Raw genomic sequence first — 15,568 nt, forward strand, 5'->3', positions numbered from 1 at the left:
ATAATTACTTTGTCCATCTATATTTAAACTCAATTTTGATTCTTCGCAAAAATGTTTGTATTACTTTTGTCAGTAGAGGTTTGTATTGAAATAAATCAAGATTAATTTACTTAACATAAAGTATATATCATTGCGCTAAAAAGAGTAATTCTCAACAAGCGATACTTTACAACCACTGTTTGAAACATCACATTTTTTTTTGAACGCGTTTATATAAAAACATTGCAACGTATTTTACGTAATATTTAGTTCTATAAAGTCATATTTTTTAAAAATCTTCTTAACATATATTATAGATCAAAATAATGATTTGGACTATATTTAGAAGAGTCTGAATCCATTCTCTACTTATAAAACAAATTTAAACATGTAGTTCATTTAATATTAACAATTTCATAATTTATTTTAGCTCACAACGGCGTAGCCAGAATACTAAAAGGGTTTTGCTACAAATATTTTCTGAGCCTGTAATTATGTCGATACCCCTGATGCTTTCCGTTATGTTTGATGAAGAGCTTAAAAATGTTTAATTTGTACTCTATCATAATAAATGTACTAACAAAATGGAAGTGATTGATTACTCTTTCATATCGCAATACAATTATAATCTGAGCGATAATATTGGACGCGGTTCGAAATTATTTTTCTGTTAGTCTGTCTATTTGTCTGTAAGATTGTACGTCGGTACGATACTCGAGGATGAACTGACATGTAGACTTGAAATTCTGCAGGAAGCGTCATTTTTATATAAGAAAACGTTATTATCATCATACATGTCTTTTCATGAAATTGGTCTGAACGTTAGTGAATAATTTAACATTAATTTTATGGGTAAACCGTAAATCCTAACCACAAAAAAAGAATGATAAGTAATTTTTAAAACAAACTCAATACACTCATAATAGATGTAAACATTTGACATATTAACACAGGTTTCCTAACTCTATCAACTCATTTTCGAACGAATATAAGTCTGTTTTTGTACCTACAGTGACATCTCAACTATAAAATGGTCCACATGGTGTATATTTAATTGTTTATTATTTTATTTTGATGTACACTGATGATATGTGTATACCGAACCCCCCCCACCCCCCCCCCCCCCCACCCCCCCCCCCCCCCACCCCCCCCCCCCCCCACCCCCCCCCCCCCCCACCCCCCCCCCCCCCCACCCCCCCCCCCAAAAGTGAAAATTTTATCAATACCTTTCCCATTCTTTATATGAAAAGAATAAATCTAGAAGTAAAATACCTTTGTGATAGTAATCACTGAAAGAGTATAAAACAAGTCCATTTAATTTTAGTATTTAGATTTTTAACGACAAAAGGTTACAAAATTGCCTGAAATGAGCAAAACCAATGAAGGAAATTTGCATGGCCACAGCACAAGGTTCAACATGATAATACTGAACATGTTAATAACTATTTTAGACACTTACTTGTATTTTTTTATTTGTAATATTCAGTGAGGAGATAAATAAAAATACAGTTTTATTTCATTATTATTTTTGGGAGCCTTAACTCTTTGATCACAGTCAAATTTACGTACAGCACAATTATGTAAATGCACACAAGTTTGGTGTTATAGTAAAAATTATGAGTATCCTTTAGTATTATTTCACTTAACACACATAATCTACTGCAGTCATAATGGTTCGTAAATTGGATTTTGTTCCAGAATGTAAAAGTATGTGGAGCGAATACAAAGAATGTGGAACGTCCAGATGTATAAAGAAACAGAGCTTCAATGACGGTGTTGTGAACTGCCCTTTTTTGGATTGTCCTGACGAGGATGGTTGTGGCATCGATCTCATAGGTGAGACAACTTGTTTAACTCTGATATGAGGGTGTTGTGAACTGCCCTTTTCTGGATTGTCCTGACGAGGATGGTTGTGGGCATCGATCTCATAGGTGAGACAACTTGTTTAAACTATGATTAGAGGGTGTTGTGAACTGCCCTTTCCTGGATTGTCCTGACGAGGATGGTTGTGGCATCGATCTCATAGGTGAGACAACTTGTTTAACTATGATATGAGGGTGTTGTGAACTGCCCTTTTCTGGATTGTCCTGACGAGGATGGTTGTGGCATCGATCTCATAGGTGAGACAAACTTGTTTAACTCTGATTAGAGGGTGTGGTGAACTGCCCTTTTCTGGATTGTCCTGACGAGGATGGTTGTGGCATCGATCTCATAGGTGAGACAACTTGTTTAACTCTGATTAGAGGGTGTTGGTGAAACTGCCCTTTTCTGGATTGTCCTGACGAGGATGGTTGTGGCATCGATCTCATAGGTGATGAAACAAACTTGTTTAACTCTGATATGAGGGTGTTCTGAACTGCCCTTTTCTGGATTGTCCTGACGAGGATGGTTGTGGCATCGATCTCATAGGTGAAACAACTTGTTTAACTCTGATATGAGGGTGTTCTGAACTGCCCTTTTCTGGATTGTCCTGACGAGGATGGTTGTGGCATCGATCTCATAGGTGAAACAATCTGTTTAACTCTGATATGAGAAGGAAACAGGATTTTTCCGGACATTTGCCATCTTTCAGTGAAACAAAAAATCAGTAACACTACGTTTCGAGATCTGCAATCTGATCTCTTCTTCAGGTAAAAGAACTTATCTAATACATAATTACAAACTAGGTTAAAATAAACAAATCTTACCAAAGCGTTGTGGCGCGCCTAAGTCAGGAATCACAACCTACATGTTGTTTGTCAACTTCACTAACTCTATAAACATGCACTTAATAAAAAAACTATACAAAACACTAATCATTAAAACTTAACTACGGAATACAGGTCACAATACGTCTTCATTCGTCTACTAACCAGCTACGACTGACCAGAGGGACTAGCCAATGGTAATCGTCACGGCTGGCTAAAACAAGATGGCGGAAATAAAAAAAGGAAGGGGGACAGGAATGGGCCCTTTCGTTATTATTGGTTCATGCGAGATGAACTTCTTAAAACCATATTTGTGACTCCGCATTGGTTTATTACAAATATCTGATCCGTTTGATACTTTTGGTTTTCTCTTTAGTTCATTTTTTAGAATTGGCAACCAAAGCGGCCTAATCTCGACTGATGGTTGACTGATTGGTTGGTCTGCCAATTTAATGTATGTTGCCTCAATTAATTTACTTTTGAAGAAATGTGGTTCCCGATCTATTATGTTGACTTCATCCCAATTCATATGATGGTCTTCGGACCAACAATGGTGTGCAAACTTTGTCTTTTCTGTGAGACCCTTTCTCGTATTTTCTCTGTGCTCTTTTATCCTTACGTTTAGTGGTCTTTTTGTCTCGCCTATGTATTTATTCCCTATTGCAACTACATTTTATACTGTAAACACAGTTTTTGGAATTATGTGTTTTAAAAGGTCTTTTTAAAACAAACATTTTTTGTATTTTACTTTTTTTCCTATCTCTTTCTGTTTCAAAATGGCAGCCGAAAAACTGAATTACGTAAAGACCTTTTATTTGATATAAAATTTATTATATGTTGCTATTTAAGAATTTGAGTGTTAGGATTTTTTGTATTCTTAAATTTTGAATATTTTTGAAATTTATAAAATCCAGTGAAAAATGCCCGTACCACATATTTTATTGAAAAATGGGTCAATAGCAAGTTATGAAAAAAATCTGGAGCTGTTCCGAATTGTAGGTAGGGTAACACGGTACTTTATTTTAAAGTCCTATTTCAAAACGTTTTGGTACACCCTGTACATACGGTTAAAGATAATTAACTTTTGTTTGCGCCAAAATGTTCTGTGTAATTAGACCTTTAAATTGATGTATCACACGACCCATGTTTACATTTTAAAATTCCCCCCAAAAAAGCACCCCTACCCCCCAAATTGGGCCCTTTAGGGGCATTTTTCAAAATTGAAAATAATTTTAACGGATTCGGAGAGGCCAAATTATGGAGAAAAGAGATAGAAAAAGTGTGGAAGTCAGTTAGTAAGACAGCTGTAAATACTGCACGGGTGGTCAGACTCACCCTGTATATGGTCGTGCAGATCCACTTCGTTGGGAACGACTGTCTTGTACACCAGGCTCTTCATGTACCCCCAAACATAAAAGTCCATGGGGTTGAGATCCGGAGATCTGGGTGGCCAAGCAACAGTCCCTCCTCGCCCAATCCAAGTTGGATAGTTTTCATTCAACCACTGCCTTACATTGTTGGAAAAGTGAGGAGGTGCGCCGTCGTGTTAAAAAATTAACTCTTCTCTTTGTTGTCGAGTGAGTTGATCTAGAAGTTGAGGCAAGTTATGTTGTAAAAAGTCAAGATATTTTTCTCCTGTTAAGCTTCCATCAATGACATAGGGTCCCAAGAAAATATCACCAACTACTCCCGCCCACACGTTTATTGTGAACCGATGCTGAAAAGATGATTCTCTCATAGCTCTAGGATTTTCTGTAGCCCAAACATGCATGTTATGGGAGTTGAAAGCACCCTCTCTTGTAAAAATGGCCCTCTCTTGTTCATCTGTCAACAATATTTTTTTGAAAAAGTAATACAGTGGAGTCCCGCTAATCCGAAACACGTGTAATCCGAACGTCGGTTAATCCGAACAGGTCCAGGAGGAATTATTTATGACGATAATGAACAGTTATAGGAACTATTTACTTAAAAAATGAAAATGGGTGCATCATTTCGTACATAAACAAAGAAAACTTTAATTAAATAGACATACAATATTTTATTAAGACAAATTATGTACGGTACAGTACATAAATAATGAAGTTAAATACAGTACCAAATTGAAACTTATAGGTTTAAGTATGAGTTAAATTACTTCATTAAGAAGTGAAATCAAACAAAAATTGGACGTACAGTACTGATATTATTATTGAGTACAATATTAATTGTTAAAAGACATAAATTCAGTTATTGTCTTCTGTCGCATTGAAGAGTCTATTGGATGACGCGTAGTTTCGTACAACTATTGAACGCGTGGACCCCGTACAATATCCAGTACGCTCACATTGCTTAACAATAGAACTCTCACACTAAATACGGTAAATGTGCTTAGTATTCGCAAACACGTTTATTTGTCAAGAAATACAATGCAACAGTCAGAAAACATGTTTTAATAAACAATGTTGATAATTCTATAACAAAATAGACCCATCTCAAGTTTAAAACCGTATTTTTCTGTAATTCTGGCTAATCCGAACAAACACATAATCCGAATAGGACTCGGTCCCAATTAGGTCGGATTAACGGGACTCTACTGTACTCTTCAATGTCTTTGTTTAGGAGCTATCGGACGTACCGAACGTTCTTCTCGATTCAAAGTCATTTGGTTCAAGTGATTGAACCAGGGTGAAATGGCACGGGTGAAACGTATTAGACTTCAAAACATTAGAAACTTTCCAACAAGAAAGGCCAGTAGCTGTAGCTAGCTGTCTAGTACTTAGTTCGGGATCATCCTCAACCCTCGCTAAAATATCTTCATCTGCATAAACATCAATATTAGGACCTACCTCTCTTTTCAACTTATGGAAAGATCCTGTTTCTGTTAAGCGCTGGTAGAGTCTGGAAAACACCTGTGAACTAGGAGATCGTCAAAGATCTTATCGGGAAGTTTGTAATTTGTTTAATGACACTTTCCCAGAAAGGAATCCCATAAGTGTTTTAACAATATCAAAAACTATTGAGCGTTTTGAAATGACAGGGAGTGTACGTAATCGGCCAAAGTCGGGTAGGATACAATCTGCAACAGATGAAGAACATGCACTAGATGTTTTGCAAACATTTATTGAAGACCCACATACATCACTCAGAAAAGCTGCACAGCAACATGATATGCACCCTATGTCTGTGAGTAAGATTTTGAAAATTAATAAATACAAACCATTTAAAGTTCATTTAGTCCAACAGTTAAGTGAGGATGATTACGACAGAAGAGTTGAGTTTTTGTGAACTTGTGATGCGCAAATGTGATGACAATAGAGATTTTCTGACCAACATACTATTTTCTGATGAGGCAACTTTTTTCCTAAATGGCAATGTTAACAGGCACAATTGCCGTTACTGGGCTAGTGAAAACCCACATTGGATTACTGAGTCCCATTCACAGCAACCACAAAAACTGAACGTTATGGTGTGGAATTTTAGGTAACAAAATTGTTGGACCCTTTTTCATCAATGGAAATTTAAATGCCGAACTTTACTACAATATGCTCCAAAATGAAATAATCCCAGCTATTCAAATTGCATCAGGAGAATACTTTGATAATGTATGATTCAGACAGGATGGTGCTCCACCCCATTATGGGAGACAGGTAAGAGAGTATTTGGATTTAAGGTTTCCTCATAAATAGATTGGGCGGGCGAAGAGGAGAAATCGAATGGCCTCCAAGATCTCCGGATTTGTCACCAATCGATTATTTCCTATGGGGTCATTTAAAATCCAATGTTTATAGAAGAAAGCCTCATAATTTGGAAGACCTAAGAAACAGGATTATAGAGGAGATTGCTTTGATAACTGAAGAAATGTTAGGCAACTCTGTCGAATCATTTTACACAAGATTGGCTCATTGTCAAACCGTAGAAGGAACACAGTTCGAACAATTGCTTTGACACCAAATGCAGGTAAAACGTTTGTTGTAAGACTTTTCTAACAGCATACATTATTTTTTATTTGTAATAAGAAATCAATAACATAAGTATTTCCATAATTGTACTGTAATAAAAACTGGCAAATTTGTGCTAATAAAACCAGCTTAAAATGAAATTTTTGTTTTATTTCATTGAACATTTAAAAAAATGCTAAAAAATTAGTGTAACACATTTTGTGGCAAGAACCATGTTAAAATTACATTGTTGAACATCAGTAAATTTTCAATACTAAAAATGCTCTATTTTCTGATAGAATAATTCCCTTGAGATGCGGTTTGTGGCATTCAATTCAGTAAGCTATTACCTTTAAAATTATGTATCACAAGGTATAGGCTTCCATTAAGAATATTCACGATACCCTCGGCAGGATGTCCCCCGTTGGTGTGACATAACAAAACATTGATCCAAAAAGTAGATGCCCAATCTCTATCACGATTGTAAGAGGTTTCAAATTTATATTTAAATTATTAAAGGATATATTTGAGTGTTTCCAGACATTAATATACACCCTGTATATATATTGTGTGTGTGTGTGTGTGTGTGCGTGCGGTGTGTGTGTGTGTGTGTGTGTGTGTGGTGTGTGTGTGTGTGTGTGTGCCCTTTGGGGCTTCTCTGTGATTGGCCACTTGTGGTATATTGTTATGTGGTATATTGTGGCTACTGGTTGTATTGGTAGGTTGTTATATTTTGCAGTTGATGACTCACTGCAGCCAGGACTGAGGACCAAGGTGACCATGACGGCAGTCACTAGCATCTTCTGCTCCTTCTTTCTGTTCTTGGGCTGTGTTGGTAGTTGCTGTAATATGTTGCAGTTGATGACTCACTGCCGCCAGGACTGAGGACCAAGGTGACCTTGACGGCAGTCACTAGCATCTTCTGCTCCTTTCTGTTCTTGGGCTGTGTTGGTAGTTGTAATATGTTGCAGTTGATGACTCACTGCTGCCAGGACTGAGGACCAAGGTGACCTTGACGGCAGTCACTAGCATCTTCTGCTCCTTCTTTCTGTTCTTGGGCTGTGTTGGTAGTTGCTGTAATATGTTGCAGTTGATGACTCACTGCCGCCAGGACTGAGGACCAAGGTGACCTTGACGGCAGTCACTAGCATCTTCTGCTCCTTTCTGTTCTTGGGCTGTGTTGGTAGTTGTAATATGTTGCAGTTGATGACTCACTGCTGCCAGGACTGAGGACCAAGGTGACCTTGACGGCAGTCACTAGCATCTTCTGCTCCTTCTTTCTGTTCTTGGGCTGTGTTGGTAGTTGCTGTAATATGTTGCAGTTGATGACTCACTGCCGCCAGGACTGAGGACCAAGGTGACCTTGACGGCAGTCACTAGCATCTTCTGCTCCTTTCTGTTCTTGGGCTGTGTTTGGTAGTTGTAATATGTTGCAGTTGATGACTCACTGCTGCCCAGGACTGAGGACCAGGTGACCTTGAGGGCAGTCACTAGCATCTTCTGCTCCTTCTTTCTGTTCTTGGGCTGTGTTGGTAGTTGTTGTAATATGTTGCAGTTGATGACTCACTGCCGCCAGGACTGAGGACCAAGGTGACCTTGACGGCAGTCACTAGCATCTTCTGCTCCTTTCTGTTCTTGGGCTGTGTTGGTAGTTGTAATATGTTGCAGTTGATGACTCACTGCTGCCAGGACTGAGGACCAAGGTGACCTTGAGGGCAGTCACTAGCATCTTCTGCTCCTTCTTTCTGTTCTTGGGCTGTGTTGGTAGTTGTTGTAATATTTTGCAGTTGATGACTCACTGCCGCCAGGACTGAGGACCAAGGTGACCTTGACGGCAGTCACTAGCATCTTCTGCTCCTTCTTCCTGTTCTTGGGCTGTATTTGGTGTTGTCGCTACTTTGAGTTGCTGTGTTGGTCCGCCAACACTCTGCTGGGGCGGGGCAGGCCTCACCCTGTAGAACTGAGCCCCATGACACCACAAGCTACTGCCCCCCCTGCCCCCTCCCCCACACAGGGCAAGGACCTTCCTCCTGCCTATGAGACTCTGTTCCCTGACAGGTAATTGTAAACTCTGTCTCTCTCGCCTCACTTTGTGTCCACATATACGTTTCATGCTGTTCTGTAAGCGAGTGTGCAAGAATTAATAAAGGTTTTATCCTGCTGTAAATGTATAAATTCTTCATTAGCTAGTAAGGATATGTAAGGCAAAAGGACAGTTCATGAGGTACATCTATTTTATCCGAATTTATACATTTCATTTGATAAAATTCATTGTTGTATTTTAGTTCTTATGTTATGAGTGAATTAGTTCTTAAGTTCTGTTAAAATCTATTTTATAATTGTCACTAGCGTAGTAACAAAACCTTAATTTTATAACTTGCACACTTGTAACACGTGCTTGAACTGCATTCTTGACACTAGATATAGAAATAATTGTAGCCTTAATAATGTGAACATATTTTATACAAAATGTATTAAAACACCAAGTGTTACTGTATGTTAGCTGTAATTGTTAGACTAAGTATCAGTGTTCTGTATTCTTACCGGTTTCTAGAAGGCCATGAAATAAATAACTGTATTGTCGATAATTGAATTTAAAATCTGTATGTTGTGTGATAATTTCACATACTATGCCTATATAATGTTAACAGGGTACTCCTTTATAAAAGTAATAATGGTTTATAAAACATTATTCCAACACCCCCAATGCTGAGTTCCTTAGACATATAGTGTTTTGGTAGCTCAAAATAAATCTATGGTTTAAAATCTCTATTACTTTGTATAATGTTGGAGATGGAGCTTCTATTGGTTACTTATTTAGTTTATAATTCAATTTTAAAAGGACAAATACCTAATAGTTCAATACTTTTAATTTGTGTAATTTTGCATTCAAAACAGCCCAATTTAACCCTCTCCAGGGCAATTGCCATGATTTGTATCACATTTCTCTGCTTTGTGCCGATATCACATGGCAGTAGTTTGATCCTGTATTCACAGTAATGTTGTCCTTGTATACTCAATGTTTTTCTGTCCCGCGCTGCTATGTGTTTGCCACAAACACAATGTACTCAACGCGTTAACTGTGGCAGACGCCATAGTGCGTATGGTGCAGTATAGAGCCACAGCAAGTGTTGACATTATATTCATAGTTTTGCTCACTATGTATAGCAGTGGCCGTATGAGTGGTAGAAGCTCACCACAGTAGTTCGCCCAGGAGATGGTTAATATATTTTAGTAGAGCTACATGTTTCATTATAGTCTTTGTACAAAACTTGCGTAGGGACTTATAAAGCTAATGTACAATATCAGATGCAATCTCTTTTTTGCCATAAAGATATATTTACATAGAAATATGTCAATTAAATTTGTCTTATTTTAAATAAATCCAAGCTCAAAGTCTTCCCAGAAGTGATCTGCACTGCTAAAATTGTACCTGAATTTTGGTGGCAATTTGAAACATGGCTAAACGGAACATCGGTTTTTTCCTTATACTAGTTTTTACTAAATTCATAATTATATAAACGTTTGAGATTTGAAGATTACATAGACATTAGTCATATAAAAATGCTAGTGATTGTAGGTTTAGTAGAAAATATTAACCAAATAAATAATTGCCAAAAAATCTGATTGTTAATATTGCTCACAATACTTTATTTGCATTAGCACAAGTCGTGAGGTGAGTTAAGAAACTGATATTGTGCAAGTGAGGAAAGTGGAGGAAGTTCACCCAGGTAGTTTCTATACATTCTTACAGCCATAAATATATTTAGATTTACTTTATTCACTCTTTTGTTAGCAGCAAATCTATAAACACAGAACCAACACCAGAGGGTGCTCTATAATTCTCCCCACCTCTGTGTCTGTTTCTTCACTCACCTGGCAGACTGTACTGGATTGAAGTGACAAATCTATAAACACAGAACCAACACCAGAGGGTGCTCTATAATTCTCCCCACCTCTGTGTCTGTTTCTTCACTCACCTGGCAGACTGTACTGGATTGAAGTGACAAATCTATAAACACAGAACCAACACCAGAGGGTGCTCTATAATTCTCCCCACCTCTGTGTCTGTTTCTTCACTCACCTGGCAGACTGTACTGGATACTATACTTACCACTTTGCCCATTCGGTTTTCTGCCACATTCTGTGATAAAAGACTGTTTATGGTGTTTTATGGCACGTTTGTATATAATTAACTGAACAAGCATTTATGATTGCACATCTCTATTTATTATGCATGTTACTTTTTTATATTTGTATAATTTTTCACATTTATTTGATACTGTCTTTTCTCTGTGTAGTTTACAGTTAACAGTGTTATAATATTAAGGTGTTTGACATTTTGCTTTTCATACCTCTTAAGTTTATTAATGATTTCAAATTTTTGAAACTTGTCTTAAAACAAAAACTACTCCCTGTGTGTTCACAATTAAACCTGAACACAATATAAAAATTTCAATTTTCCATACTACCCCTTGAAAGCCAAAGTAATATAAGGGTGGTTCTGTACAATTATTACTTATCAGTACTATTAACAGAAATTAATTGAAGAAGGGGAAATCTACAATACTTGTATTAAATATATAATTCCTAGTTCAGAAATGCAGTTGTGAAAAGGGCAAATTCTTAAGCCTAAATCCTTATTAGTTTAGTGACATATTCTCTCTGGAGCAACCTAACATTCTGATCCTGCACTTTTCATAGTCATGGAATGTAGAACTCGTCGACTATCTCTAGAACTCTCAGGAGCAACCTAATATTCTGATCCTGCACTTTTCATAGTCATGGAATGTAGAACTCGTCGACTATCTCTAGAACTCTCAGGAGCAACCTAACATTCTGATCCTGCACTTTTCATAGTCATGGAATGTAGAACTCGTCGACTATCTCTAGAACTCTCAGGAGCAACCTAATATTCTGATCCTGCACTTTTCATAGTCATGGAATGTAGAACTCGTCGACTATCTCTAGACCTCTCAGGAGCAACCTAACATTCTGATCCTGCACTTTTCATAGTCATGGAATGTAGAACTCGTCGACTATCTCTAGAACTCTCAGGAGCAACCTAATATTCTGATCCTGCACTTTTCATAGTCATGGAATGTAGAACTCGTCGACTATCTCTAGAACTCTCAGGAGCAACCTAACATTCTGATCCTGCACTTTTCATAGTCATGGAATGTAGAACTCGTCGACTATCTCTAGAACTCTCAGGAGCAACCTAATATTCTGATCCTGCACTTTTCATAGTCATGGAATGTAGAACTCGTCGACTATCCCTAGAACTCTCAGGAGCAACCTAATATTCTGATCCTGCACTTTTCATAGTCATGGAATGTAGAACTCGTTGACTATCTCTAGAACTCTCAGGAGCAACCTAATATTCTGATCCTGCACTTTTCATAGTCATGGAATGTAGAACTCGTTGACTATCCCTAGAACTCTCTGGAGCAACCTTACATTCTGATCCTGCACTTTTCATAGTCATGGAATGTAGAACTCGTCGACTATCCCTAGAACTCTCTGGAGCAACCTAATATTCTGATCCTGCACTTTTCATAGTCATGGAATGTAGATCTTATTGACTATCCCTAGAACTCTCTGGAGCAACCTAACAGTCTGTAAATGTGTTCTAAGGTCACCTGGACTAGTGCTTTGTCATTCTGCGATATGATCTCAATTTGATAGCTCCTGTTAACTTCCCTTGCATTAGCCTCGGTGAGAGACTCAAAGTAACTTGTCGTTGAAACAGACCTAACCTCGTTTGTACTTCTATAAAGGGTAGGCTTGTACTTAATAGCAATAGTTATAAATAAAATGTATTACTACCTTATTTATTGTTTTAAAAATTTAAATTTAAATATATGTTGAAAATATGTTTAATATGTATTTTATAAATTTATATTTGTTAAACAAAATCCTTATTCTTATTTATCATTTTTATTACATTTTGGGGTTACAGCTATACAAATACGGCACCCTTGTAATTCTCTTTTCATTTTTAACACGTCCATGCAAATACTGAAAACAAACTATTTCACTTACAAAAGGTTTTATTTAATTGCCTTAGTAGTATTATTAAAGCCACAATTTGTCGGTTAAAACAATTTGTGCAGTGGCAACCCGATCCAACTTTTCAGTTGACACAGAACATCTTTTCGAGATTTGATGTTTAGTACAGTTTCAAACCAATATCAAGAAGATTCTAAGCTGTTATATTCTTGCATAAAACATTACTGACCGATACTGTTTTGGCTATGATGATATAAAATGGAAAATGATCAACACTTTGTAATCGTCCATTTTGCTGCCCCTTGCCTAGCAACAGCGATGTGATTGTCGAAGTTTTGCAGATTCCACTGAGGTTATTTTTTGTAAAACCTTGAAGTTGTAGTATCTTCCATATTAGTACTTTTAGTTCCGTCAGTGCATAGAGGAATCTCTCATATTTTACTTTTCAGAGAATGGAAATATTGAATAAGCCTTTAGTTTGTAACACGACAAAAACAAAAAGATATCAAAGTGCGACAGTAGTGCTTGAGGGGTAAACAAAATAGTGGGAAAATTGTTTATTGTAAAAAAAAGTATTCTGGAAGTCAATTTTCTAATTTATAAAATAAAAGTATAATTAGGTTATCATGTTTAGCTATAGTAATTTCTCTAAACTTCTACCATTTTTTAAAACAGTGTGGTATTCTTGGCTCAGATTTTGTATTATGGGGTAGTTTACCGAAGGGTTAGTGAACCATTAAGATTTGCCTTCAAACATTAATCTTTTAAATTTATCCCCAAAAAGGGCTTTTACTTGTAGGATTTGACTGGCCACCAAACTCGTCTACTATAGTTTAGAAGCTAAACTTGAAATAGGAAATCTCTAATAAAAATATTTGTTTGGTAAATCAGAGGCTATACATCTTTCTTTTAGTTAAGTTATTAATTGATATCAGTGTTATCCTTTATGTTTGTTTATAATCAGTATTTGGTAGTAATTAACAATGGCTTGCAATGTGCTCCAACTCATTATTCAGTTGATAAGATTGTGTTTGCTAATAATTTATAATTTTGTATTTCTGGTTTTAGTTTACAACTGTTTTAGTCCATAGAAAACTATTTATATTACTGTTCTGTAAGTTACAGTACAAGCACAATTTTTATCTCTTGTAACCTGTAAAAGGTAATTTATAGTATTTACATGTAGTAACCAGGAATATGTATTAAGTTTTATGAGGTTTTCTAAAATGTCTTTATAGTTATATAGAGTTTTAGTTTGATTTAGTATTCTATTTTGTCACGTTATCACTGAGCTTTCATTACTTTAAGTTTGTTCTAGTTAACGTAAGTATTCTGTGACTGCATTTTATAGTTTATCTTGTTTGTAGTCGGTAAGTACAAGGTTGTGTAAGTACCGGCAGACTTGGGGTCATCGCACTAGTGCACTAAACGTTGCTAAACTCTCCAAGGTGCCTTAATCATAGACTAATAAAGCAGCTATTCAGTTTTGGTGGTTGTGGTTTTCATCCCTCTATCGTCCGAGGTCTGTTTTTATAAGATTTTGTTAGTTTTGTAAGTGTAAAGTATTAATGTAAAAATGCAATTGTCTCATACATTACCACGATAATTTGTATAAGATCTTGTAACTTATTATTTTCAGTTTGTATTGTATAACTGTCCGTAAGGCCCACAATCATTGACACTTGTTAATTATAAATTAAGATAGACTTGTGTTGTTTTGTTACATCACCACCATGGTCCATCCTTGTAATGTAATTGTACTAAATTCAATTCTTTACAACCGTTTTTCAGATACAAGGAAAAGATTCAGAAATTGGAAGTAAATTCTTGAAGATTTAGTGAAGGTGGAGTGTTTTTATTTTTACAATTTTAAATTTATGAATCTTTTCAGAATCTTTTGTTAAAACATAAAACTAAGTACTGTGAATCAACTTACTTGAAATGTATATGTAGTAATTGCGGTTAAAAAATTATTGTTTGAAAACTTTCTAATAATGTTATCCATTGTTTTTTTTTTTAAATTTCATTCTATTCTGTATTGTGTTGTATATTTTGTTTCTGGAGTGCCTTGTTGTGGGCTGGCTGCTAACATTTTGTGTATTTAGAGTGCAACAATAAAGTGACAAAGAAATCATAAAATGATAAACTTTCTGATTGTAGTCGGTAGATGTTTGTAACTAGTTTTTGTTTGCGTGATAATGCATATTTTACGAAATATTATTGTTTAAAATACAGTGTATTGTTTAAATTCTATTAATAATATAAATGTAAAAGTTCATGAAGAATGATGTTTAGAAGCTTGGATATTCGTATATATTACGTTATATTCAACCATACAAAATCTAGAGGACAGATTTAGATGAAATTTGGCATGCACATTGCTTTATAGACATATTTTTATTCAAAAATTCTATTTATTACATAATAATTGTGCAGAATTTTGTATTTTCAGAAAAAAATTACATTTGTCGTTGTGCACTGCAAATAGTTACGGCAGTAGTAAGTGCTACTATTATGCTAAAGTAAGCTAACATAAGTAAGCTAAAGTAAGCTATGCTATAAAGTAAGCTAACATCTACTATAGATGGCAGCAGTGACAAATTCAAACCATTTAGTTTATCTTGGATACTCGAAATTGGTTTCCTTTAGATATTGTAGGGACAGTATATTTACAGTAGCTGAAGGAAAGATACTGAAATGCTGAAATGCAGGGAGTGCACATCATTAAATAAACCTTAGCCTCCAGAGCTGACAACATTTATTGTAACATTCTGATGATATTATGAACTGACACTTGTCTGAGAAGAATTGCCGACTAACGTAATAATAACGCAGCCTTTAAAAACAAAACTTGGCCCTGAACACTTCCTTTATATCAGTGCAAAGCTCCCAAGTAAATTTCCTGATAAAATACTTCACTTTAGCTCTTGGCTCCGCTCTATGTTGTTGACCATGCAAGCCGGTAACCTCGAA

At 36.0% G+C, this 15,568-nt stretch overlaps 1 protein-coding gene across 1 annotated transcript; it reads left to right on the forward strand.

Annotated features, from left to right (window-relative positions):
• The first annotated feature begins 1,677 nt into the window (after window positions 1–1,677).
• Window positions 1,678–14,733, forward strand: LOC124368397. The gene is made up of 3 exons (XM_046825705.1): window positions 1,678–1,815; window positions 8,371–8,641; window positions 14,387–14,733. The coding sequence occupies exons 1-3, from the start codon at window positions 1,689–1,691 to the stop codon at window positions 14,424–14,426; spliced, it is 438 nt and encodes a 145-aa protein (XP_046681661.1). The 5' UTR covers window positions 1,678–1,688; the 3' UTR covers window positions 14,427–14,733.
• Window positions 14,734–15,568: the final 835 nt, after the last annotated feature.

This window comes from Homalodisca vitripennis, chromosome 8, assembly GCF_021130785.1.
Source record: "Homalodisca vitripennis isolate AUS2020 chromosome 8, UT_GWSS_2.1, whole genome shotgun sequence".
In the NCBI taxonomy this organism is placed as follows: Eukaryota; Metazoa; Arthropoda; class Insecta; order Hemiptera; family Cicadellidae; genus Homalodisca; species Homalodisca vitripennis.